This window comes from Tricharina praecox (genome assembly GCF_024521635.1).
Source record: "Tricharina praecox strain CBS 144465 chromosome Unknown BZA05scaffold_4, whole genome shotgun sequence".
NCBI lineage: Eukaryota > Fungi > Ascomycota > Pezizomycetes > Pezizales > Pyronemataceae > Tricharina > Tricharina praecox.
Window position 1 is genome coordinate 874330 of NW_026250406.1, and position 23878 is coordinate 898207.

A 23878-nucleotide genomic window follows, 5' to 3' on the forward strand; every position below is an offset into this window, starting at 1 on the left:
CTTATGATCAATTGGGTAGGGTAGCGTCAACCAATCCGAAGCTGTTGGTTCTCAACGGTCGCGACACTTCGGACCGCGCAGCGGCACAGCAGGCTTCACCACAGCGATTCAAGACAGTCCAACCCAACCACCTCCACATATCCGCATTATTACAATCATAGGTAATCTATTCTATCATTACAAACCGTTACGGTTCTCTTTCCCATCACCATCAAAAAGAAAAAATACATCATTATCCCCATCCCATCCCATCCCGCGTTCATGTAACCATTATTCCTCCCAGCCTAAACCATAAACTCCGCAAAAATATACGGAAAGATAACCACGCACGCCTTCCAAAACACGAGGATACTATTCAAGAAAGCGACCGGCCAGCCAATGAGCGGGGTGACGCTCTTGAACATGCAAAAGATACTGTACAGCGCGACGGCAAAGAAGTGGTAGAAGAGCACAAACGGGCGTTTCGTGATTCCCGCGAGAAGGCCGACGGGCCCGTCGATGCAGTTCCCGCCGAGCTGAAAGTACTTGAAGCAGCCGCGCTGGAGAACTCGCAGCCGCGAGTCGTTGGCGGCGAAGAGGGAGTAGAGAGCTTGCGCGAGGATGTTGACGACACCGCTGAGCGCTTTGCGGTCCCAGTGGAAGGCGCGCATTTGTTCGAGGACGAGGTCGGTGTTGGTCAGGTCGGGGACGACCGAGGGCGCAAGGAGCTGCGAGAGGAGGACGACGTCATTGAAGGCGACGGTCATGCCGCCGCCCGTCAGGGGATGTCGCATGTTCATGGCGTCGCCGAGGAGGATCATTCCGTGTGTGTTGTTTGGTGCCGCTGGGAGGAAGCTGTTCGGCATGCTGGGGAGGCGGTCGACTTCGACGGCTTTCCGGAAGGAGGCCTGGATCTGTTTTGGGAGGTCGGGGGCGACGACCTCTAGGAGGTAGGATTTCAGGGAACCCGATGGCGGGAGAGATTGCATGTCGACCAGTGCGCGAGTCTCGTGGGTGCCGATCTGGTAGAGGAGGACAGGTGGGTTGTCGCCCATTATCACATGCCCGTGGTTGGGATTGGGAAGGACGACATCGATCAGTTGCAGCCCGACGAAGGTACTGCGGACTTCTGGTTTCCGCAGGTTGCAGCGCTTGCGGAAGTTGGAGGCGTAGCCGTCGGCGGAGACGGTAAGGGAGGCAAGATAGGTCTCGTTCGTCGTTGAGCCCTTCGGTTTGGCGACCACTCCGAGAACCTGTCCTGTTGCCTCATCGCGGAGAACATCTTTGGCGGTGGCCTCAACCATCGTGACACTATCCACCCCACTCTGTTAGCTACATCCACGGCGGGGGTGGGGTGGTGAAGGGGATGAGAGTAGTCGTACTTAGGAGCTGCCCTCGCCGCCGCCCTCAACTTCTGAATAAACTTTCCATGGTGAAAACTCCTGCCTTCCGGTCTCTTCCCATTGCTCTGTCTCGGGTAAGAAATCGTCACCGGCTCGCCATGGTAGATACATTGGTAGCCGTAGACGGGAATGGCATCGATGCCCTCGAGACAGTCTATCCCGCGTCAGCCTCATGCCGCCCATCAACACTTCAGCGGATCAATCCCACCTCTCAGTCCCAGCTTCTCCAGGGCCTCTACACCCCCGGGCTGCAGCAGCTCTCCCACGATACGATCCGGCTCCGAGAGGTCGCGTTCAAGCACGAGGACCCTCCGTCCCTGCTTTCCGAAAGCCGAAGCGAGCGCGCACCCGATGATGCCCGCGCCGACAATCGCAACGTCGTATTTGTGATCAGCCATTGAGTCCTATTTCGTTTCTTTCGTTCTTTCGTTTGGTAGTAGTATTAAGGTGTAGTCAAGTCAAGTCAAGTCAAGTCGGGGAGAAGCCGCAGTTTTTAAAGAGGAGGAATAAACATAAGGTGATGTCTGGCGAATTTGTTCCGGTTCTGGCGCGAGGTGGACCGTGGAAGTCTGGACGACTTTCTAGTTCAGGGGTGCTGCTTCGAGCGATGCTTGTCTAGAGTAATGCATGTGAAAGGAAGAAACCACCCGCAACGCCCTACCTGGTGCTAGCTCAGGTACGTCTCTTGCAGGCGAGCGGTGGGAATAGTCGCCTGATGTGAACGAGAACGCACGATTTATGAGGTGATTAACGTCTACTGCCTGGCAAAGAAAAGGGGTTCATCCGCGATTGAATATATTTCTTCGTGTAGTGGCTATTCCCCGGGTCGAAAAGAGAGAGAGAGAGATGGTCTCGATGAGGGCGCGTCATCATTGTTTCGGAACATCGCGTTGGTCAGTTCCGGATTAGAGCCCGACTCTTCACATGCGAATCACGCGCTCACGCGGCTTTGCAGATTCCGGAACACATGTTGATATTGAAATTTCTCTTGGACGAATATTCACTATGATTACAAAGAATTTTCAAAAACGAATCCCTGACTGACACTCAATCCGAGTCTATCTATCTACCATGCAGTGATATCATCGACCTCTCCAACACTCGCCTTCACGACTCCCTCCTCCTCATCAACCTCAACGACACTATGCAGCTCACTTCCCGGCTTCTCCATAATATCCGGCAGCACCTCCTTCAAGAAGCCCAAGATATGACTATTGACCTCCTCAAACTGCAGCAAGAACGCATCGTGGCCCTCGGGAGAGTCGATTGTGGCCAACCTCGCGTTAGGAATACACTCCGCTAACTCCTGCTGTTCAGCGTACGTAAACAGTCCGTCGCTCTCGATACCGATTACAAGCGTGGGCTGCTCAATGAGCCGCAGCGCGGCGTGGATATCGTTATTCTCTACACGTCCACGAGATACGTCGTGTGTGTCTAGCTTGCGCGTGATGGCGATGTAGCAGTTTGCGTCGAAGCGCTTGACGAACTTGTCGCCCTGGTAGCGCAGGTAAGTTTGAGCGGAGAAATAATGGTTTGCTCTACCATTGCCGTGGCCGCTGAGCGAGGATCGCCTCGAGCCGTTTGTGGGGCGGTGTCCATTGGACGTCGAAGGTGGTGTAGATTCCTTCGGAGTCTCGGGGTTTGCGGGGGGGTTTCCATTGGACGAGGAAGGCGGTGTAGATTCCTTTGGAATCTCTGGCGCTGTCTCGGTTGTCGGTGAGGCGGTTGTCGGTGAGGAGGTAACGGATGTTCGCCGTGAGGATAGCTTTCTGGTGTTTTTGAAGCCATCGGTGTGGATCGACCAGTGCTCTTCACTCGGGGTGCACGGGTTCCGGCGAGCCTCGAGGTGTGTGTTTACGTAGGGATGGCGCTTTGGGTCCGGAGTGTTTCTGCCGAATCGTGACTCGAAGGAATTGCGACTTCATGGAGAGTTAGACATGTGATGGTTCTTCAGGTTCGGGATAGAGCGGGGGGGAGGGTGGGATCATGAACAGACCTTCGGTATGTGAGTAACGCACTCATGCGTGCCGCGCCAAGTCCCGTCACCGGAGGGTCGTCAAAGGGATAGTAGCCGTCATCTGTGTAAATCTAATCAGATGAAAAGCTCACGGACGGGTGGGTGGACGCATGGATACGAACCATATTTCGGGTCGACGGAGATACTCTGTCTCTGTGCTTCACCCCACGAAATGCACCACGCTGAATGTCGGGCACTGGTGGCAAGCGGTACGATCGCCCTGACATAGTCCTTCCCGAAATAGGCCCACTCGAGAACTTGCATTCCACCCATGGAACCACCGATAACGATCGCAACCTGTTTCACGCCCAGGTCTTGAAGGACGAGCTGGTGGATGCTATGCTTAACAAACGGTAGTTAGGCGTCTGCAATCCGGGAGTAAGAGAGAACGAAGGGATGACCGACTTGACATCATCTCTGATGGTACACAGCGGGAACTCGGGGCCATAATAGTTTCCGGTATGAGGATCTATCGTGACGGGCGACGCACTGCCGTACGGACTACCGAGGGTATTGAAGCAAATGACAAAGAACCGGCTGGTATCAAACGCCTTCCCATTCCCGATGAGCGGGCCCCACCAATCCGCAACATCCGCGCTGCCGGAGAGCGCATGGCATATCACCATGACATTATCGCCGGCATCGTTGAGTCTTCCCCAGGTCTTGTAGGCGACTGGGACATTCGAGAGGCTTTCCCCTGACTCTAGTGTGAACTCTGGGATGATCGCGATTCGTTGGCCGGCGATCAGGGAGAAGAAGGGGTTCTCGGGCTGCTTGGTGACAGTTTCTACCGGTTGTCAGCTTGCGACTAGCCATGAGCGCGAGCGGGATGACAACTTGCCATACTGTGGTGTAGGGCACCGTCCGGGGGCTAGGGATCTGTTCGTGATGGTGGTTTTGCTGGCGGTCATTGTGGTGTTTCTGTCTGGTTTGGGAGTGTGTTCTGAGTGTGGGGATTCAGTCGATTATATGGGCTAGGTGACAATGCCGAGAAGGCGGCATGTGGGGAGGGGGACGAGGGGAGGGTTGGCCGCAGTAGTGGTATCATAGGGCTTTGCGTGTGAGCGATCTAAGAAGCCCGGAATTAGTTACCAATTTTTTTCTCTTCCGGGCGCGGGGGAAGCCGTTGCTTGATCTTTAAGTGGAGGGGCAAGTTTCGATGCACGCCTTCGCTACCAGATGTCTGTGCGCCTCTGCATAGAATTGCTGCACATAGCACGTTATCCATCCCCAGCAAATCGCCATCGACGGAATGATGGGAGGGAATTCGTGACGACGAAGAGGCGCAAAAACGTTGTCTGGAGCCGGGGTTGTCAATCGGATTCATACATCCCATACATCCGCCCGAAATAAAAGCCGACAAGAGGTCGAGCAGATAAAAGAAGGCCAAGGAATTGGTCCTGATCGATCGGGAGCCGGACAATGGAGGCTGATCATTCAATCGCACTCGGCGCCGGCATATCCCGCGTGCGATCTTGGCATTCACGTCTCCCCGCCGAACGCGTAGCGTTGCTTGTCGACTCACACCGTCAAACAGCTCCCTCTAATGACAACGACAGCGACAACGACAAGAAGCAGGATCACGACGATTACCACCCGATCAGAAATAGCATCAATACCGCCACCGGCGTTTGATGGACAATGAGCTATGATCACACCCAGCTTACCCACTCGTCGCAGACAGCTCCGATCCAGGAGTACCGCGTCATGTGGACTGCGGTAAACTCTCTTCTACTTACCCCGCTCCTTCATCACCAGATTGCAAACTGACACTCACTGATATGTACAGCAAAAAAAGCAAAAGCTGAAGAAATGGCACGACGGTACTCCCTCCCAACCCACCTCGTCCCACCCACCCCTAATCTTACGCTATCGCTGTAGGGACCCTCCGATTCCACACGTTCAACAACCGGATGCTCCTATACGACGAAGCCCGCTCACTCATAACCGACAAGTACCTCAAACCAGGCATCCGCATCGATGAGGGCGACGAACTCGAGTTCGAGCAGCACCTGGTTACCGTGGAGGAGTTTCTGCAGACGGTCATACAGGATCTTGCACCGGTATTTGCGCCGGCGATGCAGAGGGCGCGGGAGAGAGCTTCCACAGCTATCCGTAATGGCATGAGTCCGGCGAGGACGCCAGCGCATGGAACGGGTCATCAGGTACACACGCCCATGTCCCGTGGCGCTGCACCAACACCCAATATACCAGCGTTTGAAGGGCCGCAGCAGTATATGCAAACTCCGATACGGCAGCAACAAAGGCCGCAGACCCCACAGACTCGTACACATCAGATGCCGCAGACTCCTCAGACCCGGCCGCGGATGGATACGGGGCCCCATCCGCAACAACGGCGGCCAGTACAATCTCCTGCTGTAACCCCTGCGCCGGCCCTTCGAATCTCGGCACCTCTACCTCCGCCGAATTTACCACCTCAACGACAGTACTCTGGGCCTCCTATTCGGAATCAACCTCCTCCTCGTCCACCCCAGGCGCCGGTATCACGTCTTCCTTCACCTCCTCCACCGCCGGTGTACAGACCTGGGGTACAGGTACGGGCCAGTCCTGAAATCGAGTCTCCTCCACGCCCACAATTCTCGCCGGCACGACCCCGCCAACTACCTGCGCAACCACCACAATCTAGGCAACTACCCCCACGGTCTAGACCACCACCATATCAGGAAGCACAATTCCAATCAGCTACACCCCTGCAAGAGCAGCAGTGCTCTCCACCACTCTTCAAACCGCCCCCTCCAGGTCTTCAAGGAGCGCCACAACGGCGTTCACCCCAAGCACTGCGTCAACAACCGCCAGAACCCCCACCACCACCATCTCCTCCTCCATTACAGTTTACCGGTCTATCACCTCCCACACACAAACGATCTGCACCTGCACCTCCGCAGGCTCCGCTCGTACAGCCCCCGGACCAGTACCAATCCACGAATCCGCCTCTTCAGGCAGATGGAGTCCCAGAGCCCAGGAAATCTGACACTCCAGAACCCGGGATTCTGCGACTGTCCGATCCGCACAAGAAAAGGAGAAAAATGCTTGCGCCGCCCCCGCCACGAGCCACGCCGCCACAGCAGCAGAAAGAGATGCAGAAAGGGGCCCAGTGGCCATCATCATCCAAGCCTCAACCGCAACCGCAGCCGTGGAAACAACGGCCTCTGCCGCCGGCCCGGCCACAGCCGGAGCCGGAGCTACAACCTCGGGAACAAGAACAGCCACCACTAGGCATGCAAGCACCCCAGCCACAGCCACAACTGCACAAGCAGCAGCAGAAGCAGAAACAACCGCCGAAACAAAAACCTCGGGCGAAGCCACCATCGCTGCCGCCGTTGCCGGACTCGCCACCACCAGCCCAGCCCCAGCGTTCACCAATATCAATAGACATAGACTCACCACCACCAGCCCAGCCCATACCCCAGCCCAACCCAAAACCAAAACCAAAGCCGCAGCGCAAGCCACCAACCCATTCAGAACCACCGCCCAAACGTGCGCGAGCCACTGCCACCACAGCCACCGCGGCAGCTATCGACTCGGACTCGGACTCGGATCCGTTCTGTCCCATAGCCACTCCCGTCGTAAAGGCTAAGGCGAGAAAACAGCCGGAACAGCCGGAACAGCCGGTGCAAGCCGACGGCCGCCCAGCGGAAGAAAGGGAAGAACGGAAAACCCTAGCACAGCTCCAGGCTGAGAGGAAAGACTATGGTGATACCGGTGCGTGGTCGAGGGAGGCGAGGGATCTTTTTGAGTGGAAGCCGTGGTGATGGTGATGTGGTGGTTATTGTGCTTGGAACTTGGGTTTTGGGTTCTGGGCGGCAATTTTCGATTTGCGATTTGCGATGCATTGGATGGCGTTACATGATTTGCTTGATTTGCTTGCGTTTGCTTGGTTTGCTTTGATTTGCTGTGCGTTTGGCCCAGCGTCATCTGAGTCTGAGTACCTGCCGTATATCAAGACGGGATTGGGGGTGATGGCGGGATGGGGGGATAGCTACTGGTTTTTTACCAACTTTACCAACCGCTTCCCTTCCATGTACGTCCGCTCCCGCCCCCTTCCGCCCCCTTCCGCCCGCGAGACGAGATCGACAGATCTACGTTCTGGGCAAATAAGGTTCTCACTATATGTTTCACTTTCTTGACTTCGGAGAGTTGGGGCCCGCCTGGAAATGGATCATACGTATTTTGAAGAATTACATTGATACAAGAACCAGAATACCTACCTCCTACCTACCTACGTAGTAAACACAACCTCGCCGAACCGAGCGCAGAGAACTCCTCCGTGCAACGAAAAAAAACCCTCCAAATATGAAAATGAACAGCCTACGAAGAGAAATGCAGCCCAGCCATAGGATAAAACAATAAAAGATAACCGCTAAAAAAACGCTTGTCTTGCCTACAAAACTTATATAATACACCGTTTCTCCCTCAGATTACCAGTAATACTGCCCGCCAGGGCCCTCATCCGCGCCGCCGCCGCCACCGCCACCCTGCTGCGAGAGCAGGTGAGATTCCTCCGGTGGCGGGACACTTTTCCTCCTAAGTGTCAAGTCGCGTCTTCTCTGCTGTTGCTGTGGTTGTGGTTGTGGATATGGTTGTGGTGGTGGTTGTGCGCCGTGACCAGCCGTGCTAGGCGGGCTGATAAGACTGTGTTCCGAGCCGGAGCCGTGGAGTGTCGTTGATCCGCCCGAGCTCGAGCGCTCCGACATTGGCGGCAGCGGTGGGGGCATAATGTTCTCTGCCAGCGACTCTCGTCGGCGGTGGTGGGTGATATTCCCCGGGACTGTGGGCGCGGGGCGCGGCGAGAGGTGCCCGCCGGTTAGGGTTGCGGTGGGGGAGTTGGTGGTGTAGATTGAGGCGGTGGAGGAGGGGGGGATGATGGTGGGTGTGGCGGGGATGGGGATTGGGTGAGGGGATGGGCTCCGCCAGTTGCGGGGGACTGGTGGTAGGTTGCTGGAGTCCAAAGGCGGGAACGGGTGCAGCGGCCCGTAGATGTTGCTTGCGGCGGCGGGCGGCTTCGGGTACACGTCGGGAGAGTAGTGGTCCTCGCCCACGCCGACACCGGGCGGGCCGTTGCCCATCAGGCTGTCCGATTCTGAGCGGTGCGGGGTGGGGGAGTGGGAGTTGGAGCCGCCGGAGACGATGGCGTAGCCGCCGAGTGCCCCCCCGCTGCCGAGTGCCCCCCTGCCGCCACTCATTACCCCCTCGATCCTCTCCTTCCGTCGGCGTTCCCGGTCCTTGTTGGAGTTGCGTTTGCGCATCAGGACACAGACGCCGACTATCAGGGTGGCGAGGACGATAACGCCCACAACGCCGCCGGCGATCGCACCCTTATTGGTTTTATTCAGGCCGCTTACTTGTGGCTCTGCGGGCCGGGCGGGCCGGACAGTAACTGTTTCTCGAACCCAGGTAACGCGAGTCCAGGGGTTGTTTTTTGTTGCGCTCTGGAAGGGAATGATGTTTGCTGATTCGGTGATGGTGGTGAAGCGAGTTGTCGTGGTGTACCCGGAGGTGACGGTGCCAGAGGTTACCGTCGAGGTCCGCGTGATGTCCCGCCAGGTGCTGTCCCAGATCGTCTGTACGGCGTTCGGGTCCGTCACGGTTACTGTTTCGTCTTCTTCACCAGAGGGCCATGCTTTACTCGTCGGCGAGGGGACGGCCGATTCCGCTCCTGAATTGGAGCTCCAGGGGCCATCATTCGTCGGTGCCGCGGTCCCCGTCACAGCAGGGTCCCCAGTTCCGTCCTCCATGGTCGCTGGTGCTGTAGCACTCGGCATCCACTCCCCATCATCGAGCGTCCCCGATGTCCACTTTCCATCATCAAACGTCTGGGTCGCCGTAACAGCGTCGGGCGTCCAACGTCCATCATCCTGTCTCTGACGCACCCTCGCCCCCAAAGCCCTCCCCGAGGTAACAGTAGTAGTTATAGTCCTCGTGGTGGTATGCGGATCCACATTATTCGCAACAACAATATTCCCACTCGCACTCTTCTTCTCCGTCTTTGTAACCCATACCGTCGTCGTCCCGCGTAGCGTTTCCGGCCGCGTCACAATCGTCGAGTAGTACGCGGTGGTGTAGGTTGTTTTCACCGTTGTCCGCGAGGGTACAGTGACCGTCGTGTGCCCGCGACGTTCGAGATCGCGTTGTTGCTGTAGTGGTTGTTTTTGTTGTTGGTGGTTCTGCGCTGCGGCTGGGATTGCAAACACCATCTGCGGGAGCGCAGCCAGTGTCAGGTAGCACAGGAACAACATTGACGCCGGTATCTTTGTCTTTGTTCTCGCTGGCGATCTTGTTCTTGTTCTCGTCATGGCGGGCGATAACTGAGGATGGCAGCGGCGGCGGCAGGCGGGTGGTGAGCTTCCTCGGCCGTCTGTCAATACCTACGACAGGCAGGCAGCTGACCGGACCGGAAAATGTCGTGTGGGTGTGGGTGTGAGCGAGTATAGTAAAATGCGGAGGTGGGTGAGAAAAGCGGAGAGGAGGAGAAGCAAAAGCAGAAGAAGGAGGCTGGCTGGCTGGTTGGCTGACTGGATGGCTGACTGGATGGCTGGATTATTGCTGGCTGGCTGCTCTATCCCGCTCGCGATTCGTTACACCGATGGTTTTTGGATTGGCTGGCGGTGCTTCCACAGTCAGGACCGCCCAGGCAGCCACTTGCCCTCCCCCTCCCCCCTTTGGGGTGTGACAGACAATATCGCCCAGCGTCTAATCTGGCTGCATATTGGATGAGGGCCCAGGGCTGATGCTGCTATATTTGTTGCCGAGCAGACTGGACAATCCGACAGAGGGGGCACTTAGCTACTATGGCATGGCTCGAAATATGGACTTTATTGAGGAGTTCAAGACGGTCCGTAGTTAGTTGATCTTCAGGATTCGCGATCGTCGCGAGTCGCCAAGGTCTACTATTACTCTACTAATTAGTACATTTACGCGAATACAGTCCACAGTCCACAGGTCCAGACCACGTTCCCGGCTTGGCTCCTGGAATAATAATATGGACAATAAGCATCCTCCATGGCACGGTACTCTAACTTAGGCGGCTGTCAGCGTGCTCGGTTACCTGTAACTATAGTACTCCATAGCATGATGGATTCTTCACTCCATCGGCATGAACATGGAACCAAATCCCTCCCCTCTTCCTCCCGGTCCTACTCTACCGGTACTCTACTCTACAGTCCATCTTCCGGCGAAGACACCCTGTCCGAGAAGTGGTATATATGGTCCCATCACGGACCAAAGTGCCGATTCCCACTCCTATTCAAATTTCAGCCCACGTAACCACTATGTATACGCAACTCAACCTTCCAGCTCAGCTTCTCATGCGCAACGCATGCTCAGCAGAGTACCGGAACCTACTAGTTAGTTAGTCAGCACCTAGTTATCTATCTTCCAATTCGTAACAAGCAGTCGCTAATCCGAAGGCAAAAAAACATCAGCGGACACATCCATAGGGCCAGCCCGTGACGTTAGCTTCCGGAATTAGCGAGTTCATGTTTCAAGCTTCCTACCCCGCCCCGCCCAGCCCAGCCCAACTGCGCACTACGGTCTGCGCAGCCTTCCCGCTGCTCCACCGCCGCCTCCGCCGCCAGTCGTCGGTGGTCTAAAACCGGGGCACAACGTTGCAAATCCTTAATCGCCAAACGTGCAACCTTTGGAAGCTCGAACGTAGGGATACTACTAGGTAGTAAGGCTAACAATAGGCTTGGAATGGGATCCGGGGCATTGGTAGCTATGTAGATGCTTACTGTAACCGCCGCGGGGAGCTTTTCTGGTGACTGGTCGGTGGGAATCGGGTGTCGGGATCATGGCTATGGCCATGGCCAATCGAGGCGCGGCGATCGAGGGATCAATGTGAATGGGTGCGCGAACGGCGTGCGGGAGGAGGGATTGGACATACCTACTCTACTTATCTACCCGGAACGGTAGCCAGTCACGTACCGTACGTCGAGGTATGATACACACATTGATCCACACCACTGACCAGAGCTTGTTTTTTCTTGCGGACCAGTCACAGTAGACCAGTTGCAGACTCACAGTGGCTCAGCTGTGACGGGCTCGAGCTGGGTATTTGGAGTGCATATGTGCAGAACTTAGGTAATCGATCTTTGTGATTGTGATACCGTACCGCGCCGTTTGCGGCGGCGTCTGTTGGGAGATAACGCGAAGATTAATGATTATTGGCTGCTTATGTACTGGTACAGCTCAGCTCAGGTCTAACTACCGGCAACCGCGCATCAGCCATCAGCCCAGCCCCCCAAGTCTACTATGGTAGAGTACCGGCTCCCTTGTTGCTGACGGGAAAGGAGAGGATACGAATCACTGTTCATGATTATGGTGAACTGGTTACTGCCCCCGCTTGAGCGGGGCGGTGCGAAAGCGGACTCGTCTTCAACTTTCAAGCCCATCATGCATAAGTACCAGAGTACCAACTCTCACTCCATGTAAATACGAGTAAACTGGAGTACCGTAGCCGGTTCTTACGCGCCCAGTCAGCAAGCCCACCTCCTCGATTCGCTGCTGTAATACTACAGGTATCATTCATCTCGATTCCCGAGTCTCGACTGATTTCCATAATCTCCTACGAACGGCCAACATCTAGGTGGGACATATTGCAAGTTCACCTTCCACAGTAGACGGAACCCAGGAGAGGAAGAAACACCACCACTCCAATACCATATGATCATTTCTCGAGCATCAGTGAATACCGAGTGAGACCGTATGAATGACCGCGCTCGGCATGGCCAGCCAACCTGGGGGGACCATGAGAAGGGTTAAGTGCTCGCTCTAACACTTTGTCTTGTCTAAGTAGGGTTGGAATCCGCCTCCAACGACAACCACAGTGGCGTCAGGAATCAGGATCCATTGAGAATCCGAGAGTTGTGCAATGGGCATTCACTCTCCGAATCTACTCTACCTATTCTCGTCGGAATTCGGAGTTCGGAGTTCGGTGACTCGGTCAGCTAGGCTGCCGGCAGCTACTAATTAACGCATCAACTTCGCCATCCTTCAAGGACTACCTCCCATCTTTGCTCCAGGACTGGGTACCTACAGAACACTGCTACACTGGTACTTCATCCATCACCGATAAGTACCCGTTGTTCGGACCGAAGCCCGCGGATCCTGGGTTAGAACTACCTACTTAGAATCTTGGATACTTGGACTTTCGCTTTCATTCCCGTTAGGTAATTCCTCTTTTATTCCCTTCCGGTCACTTCCTCATTCATAGCATCGCCGAGAAAGTGCTCCGAGTCGATTACCACCCGTGTGATGTAAGATGCTATCAAATTCCCTCGATGAACCACGGCCTTAACGGAGGAAGTTATTGCCATCGCCATTGTCATTGTCGTTGTCGTCACCGTTGCCGTTGCCATTACCATTATCATTGTCGTTACCGTTACCGGTGCCATTATCATTGCCGGTGCCATTGTCATTGCCGGTGTTATTGTCGTTACCGCTGCCATTGTCATTGTCATTGCCGTTGCCATTGCCACTGCCATTACCTTTGCCATTGTCACTGTCATTGCTGCTGCCATTGTCATTGCCGTTGCTATTGTAGTTGCTGGTGCCATTATCATTGCCGCTGCCATTGGCGTTGGCGTAGTCATTGGCGTTGCCGCTGCCATTGGCGTTGGCGTTGTCACTGCCATTACCATTGCCATTGCCATTGCCGCTGTCATTACCGCTGCTGCTGCCGTTATCGTCGTGGGTAACGGTGAACATGTTGGTTAGCCACACCTGCGACCTGATGTTGAATCACGCCCAATCACGCCCAACCACTCCTTTCAAGTTTTAACTTTCAACCTACTCGATGATTGTATCATCGGTGGATAGACAGACAGATCGCTGCTTGACCTCTGACCTCTGACCTCTGACCTCGGCCCTCCGCTAGATAGTCCATTGATTGCCCGAGTGCCATGCGGCGTACCGTCCCGTTCTCTCAATCCCGACTCCTGACTCCTGACTCCCGACTCCAGACGCCGAGTCATAACTTAGTTATACGCGGGTGCCATCTCATGACCCACAGGCACGAATAGTCATCACCAAAGCACTTGCACACCACACTGAGCACTTCAGAGTCCAGAACGATTAAACCAATATCTACAGCCATCTTATGTAGGTATGCTGTTACACACCCACACACATCCACACACAAACTCACTCACGCACTCACTCACTCACTCACTCACTCACTCACTCACTCACCACCCAGGCAAAACAAACAAACGACCACCAACATCTCTCGTTCCAAGTTCCAAGTTCCAAGTTCAAATCAAAACACTCAGAAAAGTTCAAAACGTCCCTCCCTTCGCGCCGTTGCAGATTTGCAGATTTGCAGATTCACCATGGTCCATACTCATGCTGTCGTTCCCCCCTCCGCCCACCAATACATACAGTGAAATATAAAAAGAGCACCAAGGAAATCAAGAGAAAGGAAAGAAAAATAACCATTTCGTATCCACACCTCATTTTCCACCCCCCCCCCCCCCCCCCTCCGTGCCAATGATGCCAATGATGCCATACATAGCAGCGCTCCCCGACCGATGAAAGATGAAAGATGAAAGAAAATCCACCTAAAAATCCAGAAAATAAAACGCGAATTGAAGAAAATAAAAAAGAAAAGAAACCGAAAAGAACGTCCAAAGAAATCTGTTCTGACCAGTCTCCCCCGCCCCCGCTGTGTCGAATGCCAATCCCATCCAGCCCTCCTCCTACAAGCCTACAAGCCTACAAGCCCAATGCGTGAACACCTGTATGATACGTACTCGGACCAAAAACCAAACCGTGAGAAAGAGAAGACATCAAAACGGCCAGGTGACAAGTGACAAGTGCATGCTCTCAACCCTGGGCTATACAAGCGAAAGGAAAAACAACTCAAAAACAAGGGCCCAGGTAAGAGGTCCCAGCAATTCCAGTCCAGTTCCGTTCCAGTTCCAATCCTGTGGCGGGCAGTGCAGTGCATTCCTTTCCGGCGCGGAGTTCCATTATAGCAGACAAGATCCAGAATCCAGGGTCCTAGTCCGTCCGGGGGCTGGGTTCCAAAAAGGGTCCAATTTTTTTCTTTCCAAAATCCTGTATCAATGAAGGGCAGAGAAGAGGCATTCCGAAAAGAACCGCAAGGCAGGCAGGCAAGACGGACGAACGGCCTCTCCAGAGGGTATGTTCCATCCAAGAAAACTGGCATCGTAACTGGCAATCCAAAATTGATCCAAATGAGCGTGGGTGGTTGTGTGCGGGGCGTGACTCCACCGAAAGCGCGAGGGCTGGCTCCTTCCGTCCGAAATATGGTCCAAGGTCCGTCTCCAGGAAGATCCAAATCCAAGTGGGGATAAACCATCCACTATTGATACCGAATGGTCCTCAATTCCAGGCATAAAAACAAAAACAAAAACAATAGGTTTGTCCGGCTCCATCACTCACATTAGGCATCTTCTCTTCATGGCAGGCCAAATCGTGAAAGGAAAAAGAAAAAGAAAAAAAGAAAAACGAATATCCTCTTCTAACACCCTTCCGGGTACCCGCCCCTGTACATCCACGAATCCCTATCCAGATGGTGATCGCACTAGTCGCCTGCGCGCGGAGGGTAATACTGCTGCTGTTGGCGGTAGTAATCCGGTGGATAATAGTATTGCGGGTGGTCCGGTTGGGGTTGCTGCGGTTGTCGCTGCGGCGGCTCGACGGGAACCTGCTGGGCACTCGCTGGGTTAGGCGGCCCGGGGTAATCCGGCGGAGGGTATTGCCTGGGGCGGTAGGGATCCGACGGTGGTTCCACTGGTCCTGAATCATGCGGGTGGCCATGCGAAGGATACTGCTGCTGCTGCGGATTGCCCGGGTATCGGTGCTGTTCATAGCGGTAGTTGGTAGCTCCGGAATTGAGCGGCGGTGGCTCGTGTGAAACATGTCCACCGTATGCGGGACGCCCACCATGTCCACCGTTCCCACCGTGGCTCCCGGGATGGGGCACAGTATGGCTACGTCCGTACGCATCCGGGACAGCGAAACGGGAATCCATTGGAGGCGGTTCCGATCGCAAGGGATGTGGCTCCTGGGTTGCAGGCAGCTCGGCGGCGGTGACGGTCGGCGCAGCGCGCCTCCGGCTGTCTTTCCACGCTTGCGACTGGAAGTATTCTGGCCACCCCTCGTCTGCGTTGAGCAACCGAACCTCTGTCTGTTCTTCCACCACCCCCGAAGAAGCGGATGAAGAGCATGGAGGATAAGGGGATCTATACGTACCAGGTTCTGGCTCACGCTTCCGACTCGACTCCCTCTTCTCCGTCAGCCACCTGGCTGAATCTGCTTTCAATGATGCAATCATTTGCTGTTGAGCGGGGGTGGGTTAGGACGACATCTTCTTGTTTCGAGTTTTTGTTCTTCTTCTCTTTCCTCAACGGCCCAACGGTGGAGGACATGAGGGGAGAAGGAACAATAAAAGGCTCTGTAGCGGTAAGGAGGAACGTACGTTTGTAAGAGGCCGGTATGCATTGTACCAGTAGCCAGGTCGATTCTGGGTCGCCGCAACAGGAACCATCAGCACACAACGAGCACACTTCTCACCGAGCAGAACTTCAACATACATCCGGTCCCATACCCGGTCTCAGCGTCGTTCCGTTTCCTAGGTATCGTGGCAGATCGGTTTGTATCACGCGACGCTCTATGCCCTCGCCGTCGACAAACCAGGGCTGATCGCTTTCCGGATCATAAGCAGAGTAGTGATGGCTGGGGCCGGCCATGGTTTCGGGGACAAGAAGCGGGATGTCTGCTCAAAGGTTTCAAAAGGTCCTGATATATGTGGCCTATCCAGAGTATTGTAGTAGGTTGAAAGGGCGGCTTATTTTTTCTTCTTTCTTTCCTTTCCCGTGTTTTCCGGCGCAAGCTGAGGGGACGATCCGGATTCCGCAGTGGAGGCCTGAGGCAAGCAAGAGGATCCAGTTACCGGCGCACAAAAGCAGTAGCACTCCGAGAAAGTTGGTTGGCTTGCGGACTCTTTTCGGGGGGATGAGTGATGTGTCCTTTTTTTTGTTTTGTTTTGGCGTCGGGGAAGGGGTGGATGATGGGTATGCTGCGGGCGGGAATACGAAGGCAGCAGGCTGCTGCGGATTCGAGGGGTCGGAGTACCTTTTTTCCGCACCGAGACGTCCGATCGGTCTGCTACGGAGAAAATATGAGGCTGAAGATATATGCTGAAGCACGCGGCCACGGATGCAATGCTGAGCGAGCAGAAGAAGGAGGATCGAACGAAGGGGTGGGATCCGGAGGGGGGCAATAGTCGGGATGAGGTGGTTCAAATACTCACTCAAGTCGCTCCCCTCTTGCTCCCTTGTCTGGCTGCTTGGCCTGCGTCTGCGCCCAGCGAGCGCTGCACTCTCGGGCGGCGGGCATCCCTGCCGCCACAAATGTACAACGCCATGTCACACCTGAGAATGGCCACGATTGTTGTCGCATCGGGGGATTCCGACGACGGTAGGCTGGCTGGTTATGCAGACCGCCGGCACTTTGGCAGCGAATGGGAAACGGCACAGTCGACAAACAAAACAAATAAAACGAACAAAACAGGGTGATCGCTCGGACACTCGCACAGGAATGATTGGCGGTCGCAGGGAGTGGGATACTTGTCGGGACTCGGAGTTGTCCAATCGACAAGAAGCGCACACGCGCCTGATGATAGTCTAATCGATGACTGGTCTGGCTGAGCACGTGACTACCTACTACCAACGGCCCGGTCTCATGTGAATGCCAAATTCAAACTCAAACTCAAACGGACGGAGTCATTTTTCGTGATGCATGTGTTGAACTCTAATTGATAGCCTTTCAAGTTTCCACCAGCCGGTGAGGCGAGGCGCGCGGGTGCCCACGGCGGACCTGCACCTACCACCGCTTACTGCGCAGCCAGCTATTACCTACCTGGTTACTCCAGCTCCTTGGAGTAGGCAGTTACCAGCCTCCTCGAATGTGTCTCTCGCCACCCTCCCTCATACCGGGAGAGCAGCGGGAGGATCCACCATCCACCATCCTTCTAGAAGCCCCACGCGGGACCGCCACCATGGCCCAAAATTCATATAGATGATCCAGGCCGAGCATCCCCTATGATCCTCCACGTTTTCATATCCAATCGCTATTTAGAGTAGCTGGAGTAGGCCTTGGCTGTTTCACAAAAACCCCTCATGGAAACATCCCGGATTGCGTGCATAGGGTACGGTACGGTGGCCGACTCCAGGCTCCAGATCTGGGTATCCGTAGGTATGTATGAGGTAGGTATGGCGAGCCTGAGAAGTGCTGTTGCCGTGTGGTTGTGATTGTGGTTGTGGGGTTCGACCGGCAGGTAGTTGAGAGACAGTCAACACCGCCGGCCATTGGTGAGCATTGCTTCCATGCGGGGGAGGAGAGGGGGGATTCCAACAAGCAAATACATATCCAGCTGAGGTGTTTACGGTACCCCACTTGGTGTATGAACTCGAGCATTAACACGAAACCTTAAGTCGCTGGATGACGGGTCGGCGCCGGGCGGGGCCAGGAAGATCTGCAGCTGGGCTGGGTCGGGCCCGCCAATCATGGTGCAGCACGCGAAGATGCCCCGCCAACGCCAACGCCCCCGCTCCTCTCTCACTCACTCGAGTCTCTTTCTCTCCCCGCATACGGTACAGGCAGTACCCCCCGCAACCCCCTCCTACACACATGCTCAGAAAGTGCATACATGGGCATATCTCTTCCAAAGTTCCAAAGTTCCAAACGCGACCGACCTTCGAAGGTACCGGTGCTACTCCCTCCCCACATACATACGACCCTACATTAGTTAGGTACATACCTCATACGCTGCCTACACACGATCCTACATTTGTAGCATCTACCCGTCTGCTGCCTACACACTTCGCCTGCTGCCTGGTACGTACACACCCATAGCAGACCAAACCAAAAGCAGCCACCCCGGAAGGATCGTGAAGTATAACGTACGTTTGCATGATGTGTACCAGTAATGACTCAAAACCTTCATGTAGACAATAGCTCTATTTAACGGCGGCGACGGCGGTGCGGGGTTGGTATGTAGGGTGGTGGTGGTAGGTGGTGGGCGGGTTGTGATGGGATGGCATGCGCACACTCTGATAGGTAGAGTACATACGCTGTGTGGTATTGCACTGTGCATTGCGCTGTGCATTGCGCGTGACACCATCTTCCATCTTTCCCGTTCCGAAGTTCCGTCGTTCTGGTCGCTGTCACTCGGCTGGGCCTACTCTAGTGGTTGGCCTGCTCTCGACGTTAGTCACAGCTCATTACTCGTGTTCATTATCTGGTCTGCGGTGTAGTTATGTAGAAAGAAACCGCCCACCCCCAGCTCCCCCTCCCCCCCGCGCTCCCAGCTTCCAGCTACCAAACTCCCAAACTCCAGCTCTTAAACCCTCCCAAGTTTCAAACTCCCAAACTCCCAAACTTCCCCGGTAATGTACAGTACTAACGGCCGCTCTACAACTACAACTGTCTACATCTCCGCCCCCGCCCCGCCCAGCGCCCACCACCCTCCCCAAAGCACCAACACAACGCCAATCAGCACACCGCAAACACCCGCGCTCTCCGCGGCCACCATCGCAGCGCCTACCACCAGTTCCCCCCTCCTAGCAACCGCCCTTCTTAGTCTCCAGTTCTCATCGACGCCAAACGGCGGGCTCACCACCTCCCCCCCACCCTCCCCAACCCCACCTTGTATGCTAAATACGGCAAAAACAGGTTGATGATCACTCCCCTTATAACTTGGTATGCTATCATACGCCATCACCTCCAGCCGCGGCGACGGCAGGAACAGCACGCGGTCTGTCCAGCTGGGCCAGCGGTTCTGTACAAACACATCCTCCCTTCCCTCGCCCCCCTCGTCATCTGATGCAGGTGCGTCAAGATCGTATTTATAAGTCGGCGGAAACGTAACCGGCGCCTCCTCGAGGCCGTGACAGGTCAGTCCCGCCCTACGTCTTGCGGTCAACTGATCCCGATCGAGCCAGCTGCGCCAGGCCGAGCGCGGCGTGTTCGGTGGCGGGACCTCCACCCCGAGCCCCACTATCCCCTTCGGCCGTACGTCTGAAGTGCGGTAGTTCAAGTCGCCGAATACGAACAGGTGCCCGTTGGCGGTGGTGGGGTAGATCTGCTGCACGTCCTCCTGCTCCCCCTCCTCCTCCTCGCCGTCGCCCTGCCCGTCCCCGTCGGAGGAGGAGGAGGAGAAAACGAGTGTGCGCACCATATCCGCCCAATCCCGATCGCGCCTATCCGCGGCACCCTCATGCGCGGCGAAGTGGACGGCGACGGCCGTGATCTCCACACCGTCCACGAGCAGCCGCACAGCAACAGCGCCTTTATTCCCCAGCCCCACGCCCGCGCCGCCTACACTCAGGCCTACACCCAGCCCGGTGCTCGCCCACCTCACATCGGCCACCGCCGCCGCAGAGTGCGTGGGCGTGAACGCGAGCAACGCAGTCGGCCCGACATGACACCACCCCAGCAGTTCGAACTCCGCTTCCGCACCATAGACGCTGCGGGTTGCGGCGGATACTGCCGAGGAGAGCGCGGTGATCGGCTGGGTGAGGCGGGGGCCGCCTACGAAGCTTGCGGAGATGGGGGCGAGTTCTTGGAGTGAGAGCAGGAGTAGCGCGGGGGGTAGGGTGGGGAGAGTTGGTGTTATCGCGGCGGATAGGTGAGTGGGAGGTTGCGGGAGAAGCGCGCAGTTCAGCGTCAATAGGTATAACGTGAGTGGGACGGGGGGTGACATCGCGAGGGTGGTGGGGGGTGGTGGGCGGCAATAGAGGCGGCAACTGGGTGAGGTGGTGCGACAGTGAAGCAGTGGGGAGGCGCGGAGCGGCAACGGTAACGGATATGAGGAGGTGGATGGAATCCGGCGAATGTTGTGCGGTGCTTGCAGACTCCAGAGTCGCAGGTACTCACATGCTGTAGCAGTCTAACTAACCTCTAGTTAGTGTGGCAGCTACTATTTCCGGTGATGACCTCATGATTTCCATGGTTTCGTCTGGCTGGGACCGCGGCCGGGTCGAGTGCTTGGCGCCTCACCACGGCCAACTTCAAAAGTTGGCCACCGGCCAGCTCGACGATTTTGACAACACACACGCAGAGGGATCGTCGTCGCTACCTATCCGAGACACAAGAAAGAACGGTCTAGAGTAGGCAAAAAATCCCAGCAGAATTACAGAAACGTTCACAGTACGGATTTTGTCAAGCGCTCAAGAAGCTGCAATTAAGGGCGATGGTGGTAATTACAGCAGCTCCCAAACAACCGCAAACAACCGCAAGCAAGCAAAACAGATGACCCACGTAAATGACCGAAACAATTTCTTTAGGTAGTATGGTATAACTTCTCCCCTTCAAACCCAACGCCAAAACATCGTGTACAAAAACCTCATGACCAACAATATGACCGAGCGAGCTATCTGAGTTCTGAAAAGAAAGAAAGAAAAGAAAGAAAGAAAAGAAAGAAAGAAAGAAAGAACAGAAACACAGAAGATATCCCAAACAAAGTCTTTAATGCATGAAAGAAAGAAAGAAGGAAAATAGTCGTAAATCGTCATCGTAAACTCATATTATAACAGCGTGAGTCCGCAACAATATGCCCCCCCCAAAAAGTGTCCATCCTGAACAAGAAGAAAAAAAACCCCTCCCCAAACAAACCGGGTCTTGAGAAAGCCGTTTAATGGTAGTAGCGGCGGCGCGGGGCAGATTCCCGGCCGTAGTTGCTGGCAGACTCGATGATGATTTCGGTGCGCGTGTCGGACTGGTCGATGACACGGGGAGCCTCCATCCGTTCGATGCGTTCGATCCTTTCCATGCGGTCGACACGGTCGTGACGGTCGAGGCCGTACTGGGAGCCGCCAGCAATGGACTGGTACTCGAGATCACGGACGCGTTCTGCGGACGATGTTAGTACATGTAAATCCTACGACTTAGGAGGCAGGAACGTACCACGACGGATATCCTCGGTCAGCTCCCGCAGCTCGGCAATCTGCTCCCTGTCCAGGTACTCAAAGATGTAGTAGAAGTAATCGGTCTCCTCGTACTGGTATCCGCAGTCCTCGATCGCCTCTCTTGTGATGAGGTCCTTCGTGATTTCGGTCCACAGCTCGTTGCCCAGGCCACGAGAGCGGCGTACACCACGCTCCTTTCGCCAATCAACGCCCGACTGGCCCGAAACCGACTTAGAGTATTCACGAGTTTCGCGAGTCTCACGAGTATCGCGAAGAGAAGAAGCGGGACCCTTCTCGACGTTGACGTACACCCTTTGTGTTCCGGCGGGCACATCGATGACGGTCAAGTCGTCGGCAATGTCGGGGTAACCGCCCAGATCGACCTCGGAGCGGGTGTAACGAGTGCGCTCGACCGAGCCGGTCTCGCCCCTGTGGCGGTGACGGTGGCGGTGACGCCGAGTGCGGGTTGATGGCGTGTGATCGTGGGTGTGCGAAATGGTAGTGACGGCAGTGCCGTTGGCGTAACGGCGCTCACGGAGGTCCAGGTCATCGTAGGAGTACTCGCGGGCCATCCGTGGCCGCGAAGCCTCGGATCCAGCAACCGATACACGGGCCATAGCCAGCTGGCGGGCACTGATATCACCTATTTATCGTCAGTTTGAGGTCCCAGAGTAATCTAGATGGTTTAGGATGGATATGGTTGGATCGTACCGTGGTCGATGTGGTGGTGCAGATGGTGGTGCTCGTGCTCAATGACGGGCTCCTGGATTGGGACTGGAGACGGATCCCGATGGCGCTCATGCTCGCGGTGGCCGTGATGGCTAGTAGTGGGGTGGATGATGCTCACAGCTGTGCGAGCAACGTTCGCCCCATAGTTGCCCCCGTAGCCCGGAGCGATGGTGGAGAGGCTGTTTGGGTTGAGTTGTGAGTCCATGTACGGATAGTCCTGCCCGGGAGATCGTCGTCCATACGACTGTCTCCCGTCCAGGTCGAGGGTGTTGTGATCGTGGTACCTTGCCATGATGTGTTTGGTGATGGAAAGAGAAGTGCGAGAGAGGAGGGCGAGCTTTCTGGAGGTAGAGAAGGCGGCGGGAAGCCTTTATGTAGTAGTGGTTGATTATTGAGTGCCTGGTACCAACAGCCTTGTGGCAGGCGAGAAATTAAGGCGGGCAGATATGAGTCCTGCGGGATTTAGTGTTAGCTACTTTGGACTGTGCATGCCGCCGACTGTATGCGGTGCGCTGGACGAGTCCCGCAGCGCGTGGGGCATGATTCGTTGTGAGTGGACGGGGGGTGACCAACCTTTGAAGCTCTGGAGCTCTGGGGCAGCAGCTAGTGAATGGCGGGCGGATTTGGATCGGAGGAAAGCTATGGGAATCGATATAGGTATCTCACTCTCACTCTCACGAGATCGGGCGTAAGACTGGATGGGAGGCGGACGGACGGACGGTGGAGGTGAATGCTGTGCTGATCTGAAATGCTTCTTCCGACAGCACTACCGCTCGGTTTATATATGTATCGTACCAGCAGGGCCGATGCGACGCCCAGCAAGTAACTAAGGCCAGGTGGGGCGGTCAAGATCGACGACGTAACTACCAGAGCATTTCCTTGCTTTGGGCAGCGCAAATTCTGTTTCGAATTTCGCCGGTGCTCACCCCCTGGCCAACAGCTTCTCTTTCTCACAGCGGGCCACATGCCTGCGCTTGAGGGCGTGTTGGTGGAGGGAGGGCAGGAGGAGGGGTTGGCCGTGATGCAACACTGCAGGAGGGGTTGCGAACAGCTACAGGGGTGGCCATTTGGCCTGGTATGACGAAATGCGTCCTGACCCCTCCAGCGCTAGTTGCCGTAGTTACCTGAGTCCGGCCTCTCCCACCGACTTCTGCTCTGCGAGATCTGGAGTGACCGACGCCCTCCAAAAAACCAAGGCGCACCCACAACCCCGCCGCCCTTTCCATCCTCTCCCCTCCGTTGCGCCCCACTCACTCCCCTCACTCTCCTCACTCCCCTCGCTCCCTCCCTCCCGCTCTCCCTCCCTCCCTCCCCACCCACCCACCCACTATCACTCTACCCTCACTGATGTGCTCCTGCGGCGCCTGCCCGCTAAGCGAAACCGCCAACTGTCCCAATGTCCCATACTCCCGGTGTCCCAGTGTCCCGTAGATACCCCAGCCAACTGTCCGCAGCCAAAAATACCTCCCCCCCCCCAGGCCCCTGTGCACCTGCCACTGAAGTCCATTTCCCTGGCCAACCGCGCAACGTACCCGCCGCATACCGTACTTAGATTCTCGAAGATTCATAAAATGAGATCATGCCTAAAATTTACATAAATACACAATACCAGGGGCGTGCGCGGCACAGAAGTGGAGGGATGGATGGTGGATGGATGGTTCGTGTGCGTTCCAGAAGGCTGGGTGGAGTCTTGATTCAAGCAAGCAGGAGTGCAACTTGCAACTTGCCAGCTCATCGCGAGGAGTTTCACCAGTGACCGTGTGTGCATACATACCAGTGATATGTACTTGTACATG

General features: G+C 55.6%; 8 protein-coding genes across 8 annotated transcripts; 1 reads left to right on the top strand and 7 right to left on the bottom strand.

Annotated features, from left to right (window-relative positions):
• Positions 1-131: 131 nt before the first annotated feature.
• On the bottom strand, positions 132-2262 carry BZA05DRAFT_388495 (squalene epoxidase-domain-containing protein). The gene is made up of 3 exons (XM_051482683.1): positions 1591-2262; positions 1362-1536; positions 132-1290 (listed from the first exon to the last, which is right to left on the bottom strand). The coding sequence occupies exons 1-3, from the start codon at positions 1778-1780 to the stop codon at positions 285-287; spliced, it is 1371 nt and encodes a 456-aa protein (XP_051342571.1). The 5' UTR covers positions 1781-2262; the 3' UTR covers positions 132-284.
• A 111-nt stretch (positions 2263-2373) lies between these two features.
• On the bottom strand, positions 2374-4542 carry BZA05DRAFT_388497 (homoserine-O-transacetylase). The gene is made up of 5 exons (XM_051482684.1): positions 4241-4542; positions 3805-4186; positions 3522-3736; positions 3379-3460; positions 2374-3301 (listed from the first exon to the last, which is right to left on the bottom strand). Exons 1-5 carry the CDS (start codon positions 4308-4310, stop codon positions 2449-2451), a joined length of 1602 nt encoding a protein of 533 aa, XP_051342572.1. The 5' UTR covers positions 4311-4542; the 3' UTR covers positions 2374-2448.
• Positions 4543-4909: 367 nt separating this feature from the next.
• BZA05DRAFT_434020 (uncharacterized protein) lies at positions 4910-7172 on the top strand (the record flags this gene model as incomplete). Its single annotated transcript, XM_051486299.1, has 6 exons — positions 4910-5118; positions 5189-5222; positions 5281-5514; positions 5658-5954; positions 6068-6201; positions 6306-7172. The coding sequence occupies exons 1-6, from the start codon at positions 5041-5043 to the stop codon at positions 7170-7172; spliced, it is 1644 nt and encodes a 547-aa protein (XP_051342573.1). The 5' UTR covers positions 4910-5040.
• A 414-nt stretch (positions 7173-7586) lies between these two features.
• On the bottom strand, positions 7587-8567 carry BZA05DRAFT_388503 (uncharacterized protein). The gene has a single exon (XM_051482685.1). The coding sequence runs from the start codon at positions 8484-8486 to the stop codon at positions 7839-7841; it is 648 nt and encodes a 215-aa protein (XP_051342574.1). The 5' UTR covers positions 8487-8567; the 3' UTR covers positions 7587-7838.
• Positions 8568-13885: 5318 nt separating this feature from the next.
• Positions 13886-14852, bottom strand: BZA05DRAFT_200952 (uncharacterized protein). The gene has a single exon (XM_051479496.1). It carries the CDS (start codon positions 14738-14740, stop codon positions 14123-14125), a length of 618 nt encoding a protein of 205 aa, XP_051342575.1. The 5' UTR covers positions 14741-14852; the 3' UTR covers positions 13886-14122.
• BZA05DRAFT_200951 (uncharacterized protein) lies at positions 14853-16269 on the bottom strand. The gene is made up of 4 exons (XM_051479495.1): positions 15978-16269; positions 15863-15907; positions 15637-15721; positions 14853-15531 (listed from the first exon to the last, which is right to left on the bottom strand). The coding sequence occupies exons 1-4, from the start codon at positions 16131-16133 to the stop codon at positions 14966-14968; spliced, it is 852 nt and encodes a 283-aa protein (XP_051342576.1). The 5' UTR covers positions 16134-16269; the 3' UTR covers positions 14853-14965.
• A 2593-nt stretch (positions 16270-18862) lies between these two features.
• On the bottom strand, positions 18863-20267 carry BZA05DRAFT_201032 (Endonuclease/exonuclease/phosphatase). The gene has a single exon (XM_051479497.1). The coding sequence runs from the start codon at positions 20147-20149 to the stop codon at positions 18875-18877; it is 1275 nt and encodes a 424-aa protein (XP_051342577.1). The 5' UTR covers positions 20150-20267; the 3' UTR covers positions 18863-18874.
• Positions 20268-20749: 482 nt separating this feature from the next.
• BZA05DRAFT_388516 (uncharacterized protein) lies at positions 20750-22677 on the bottom strand. The gene is given in 4 exon segments (XM_051482686.1): positions 20750-20843; positions 20857-21297; positions 21352-21996; positions 22065-22677. 3 exon segments carry the CDS (start codon positions 22372-22374, stop codon positions 21080-21082), a joined length of 1173 nt encoding a protein of 390 aa, XP_051342578.1. The 5' UTR covers positions 22375-22677; the 3' UTR covers positions 20750-20843; positions 20857-21079.
• Between the last annotated feature and the right edge of the window lie 1201 nt (positions 22678-23878).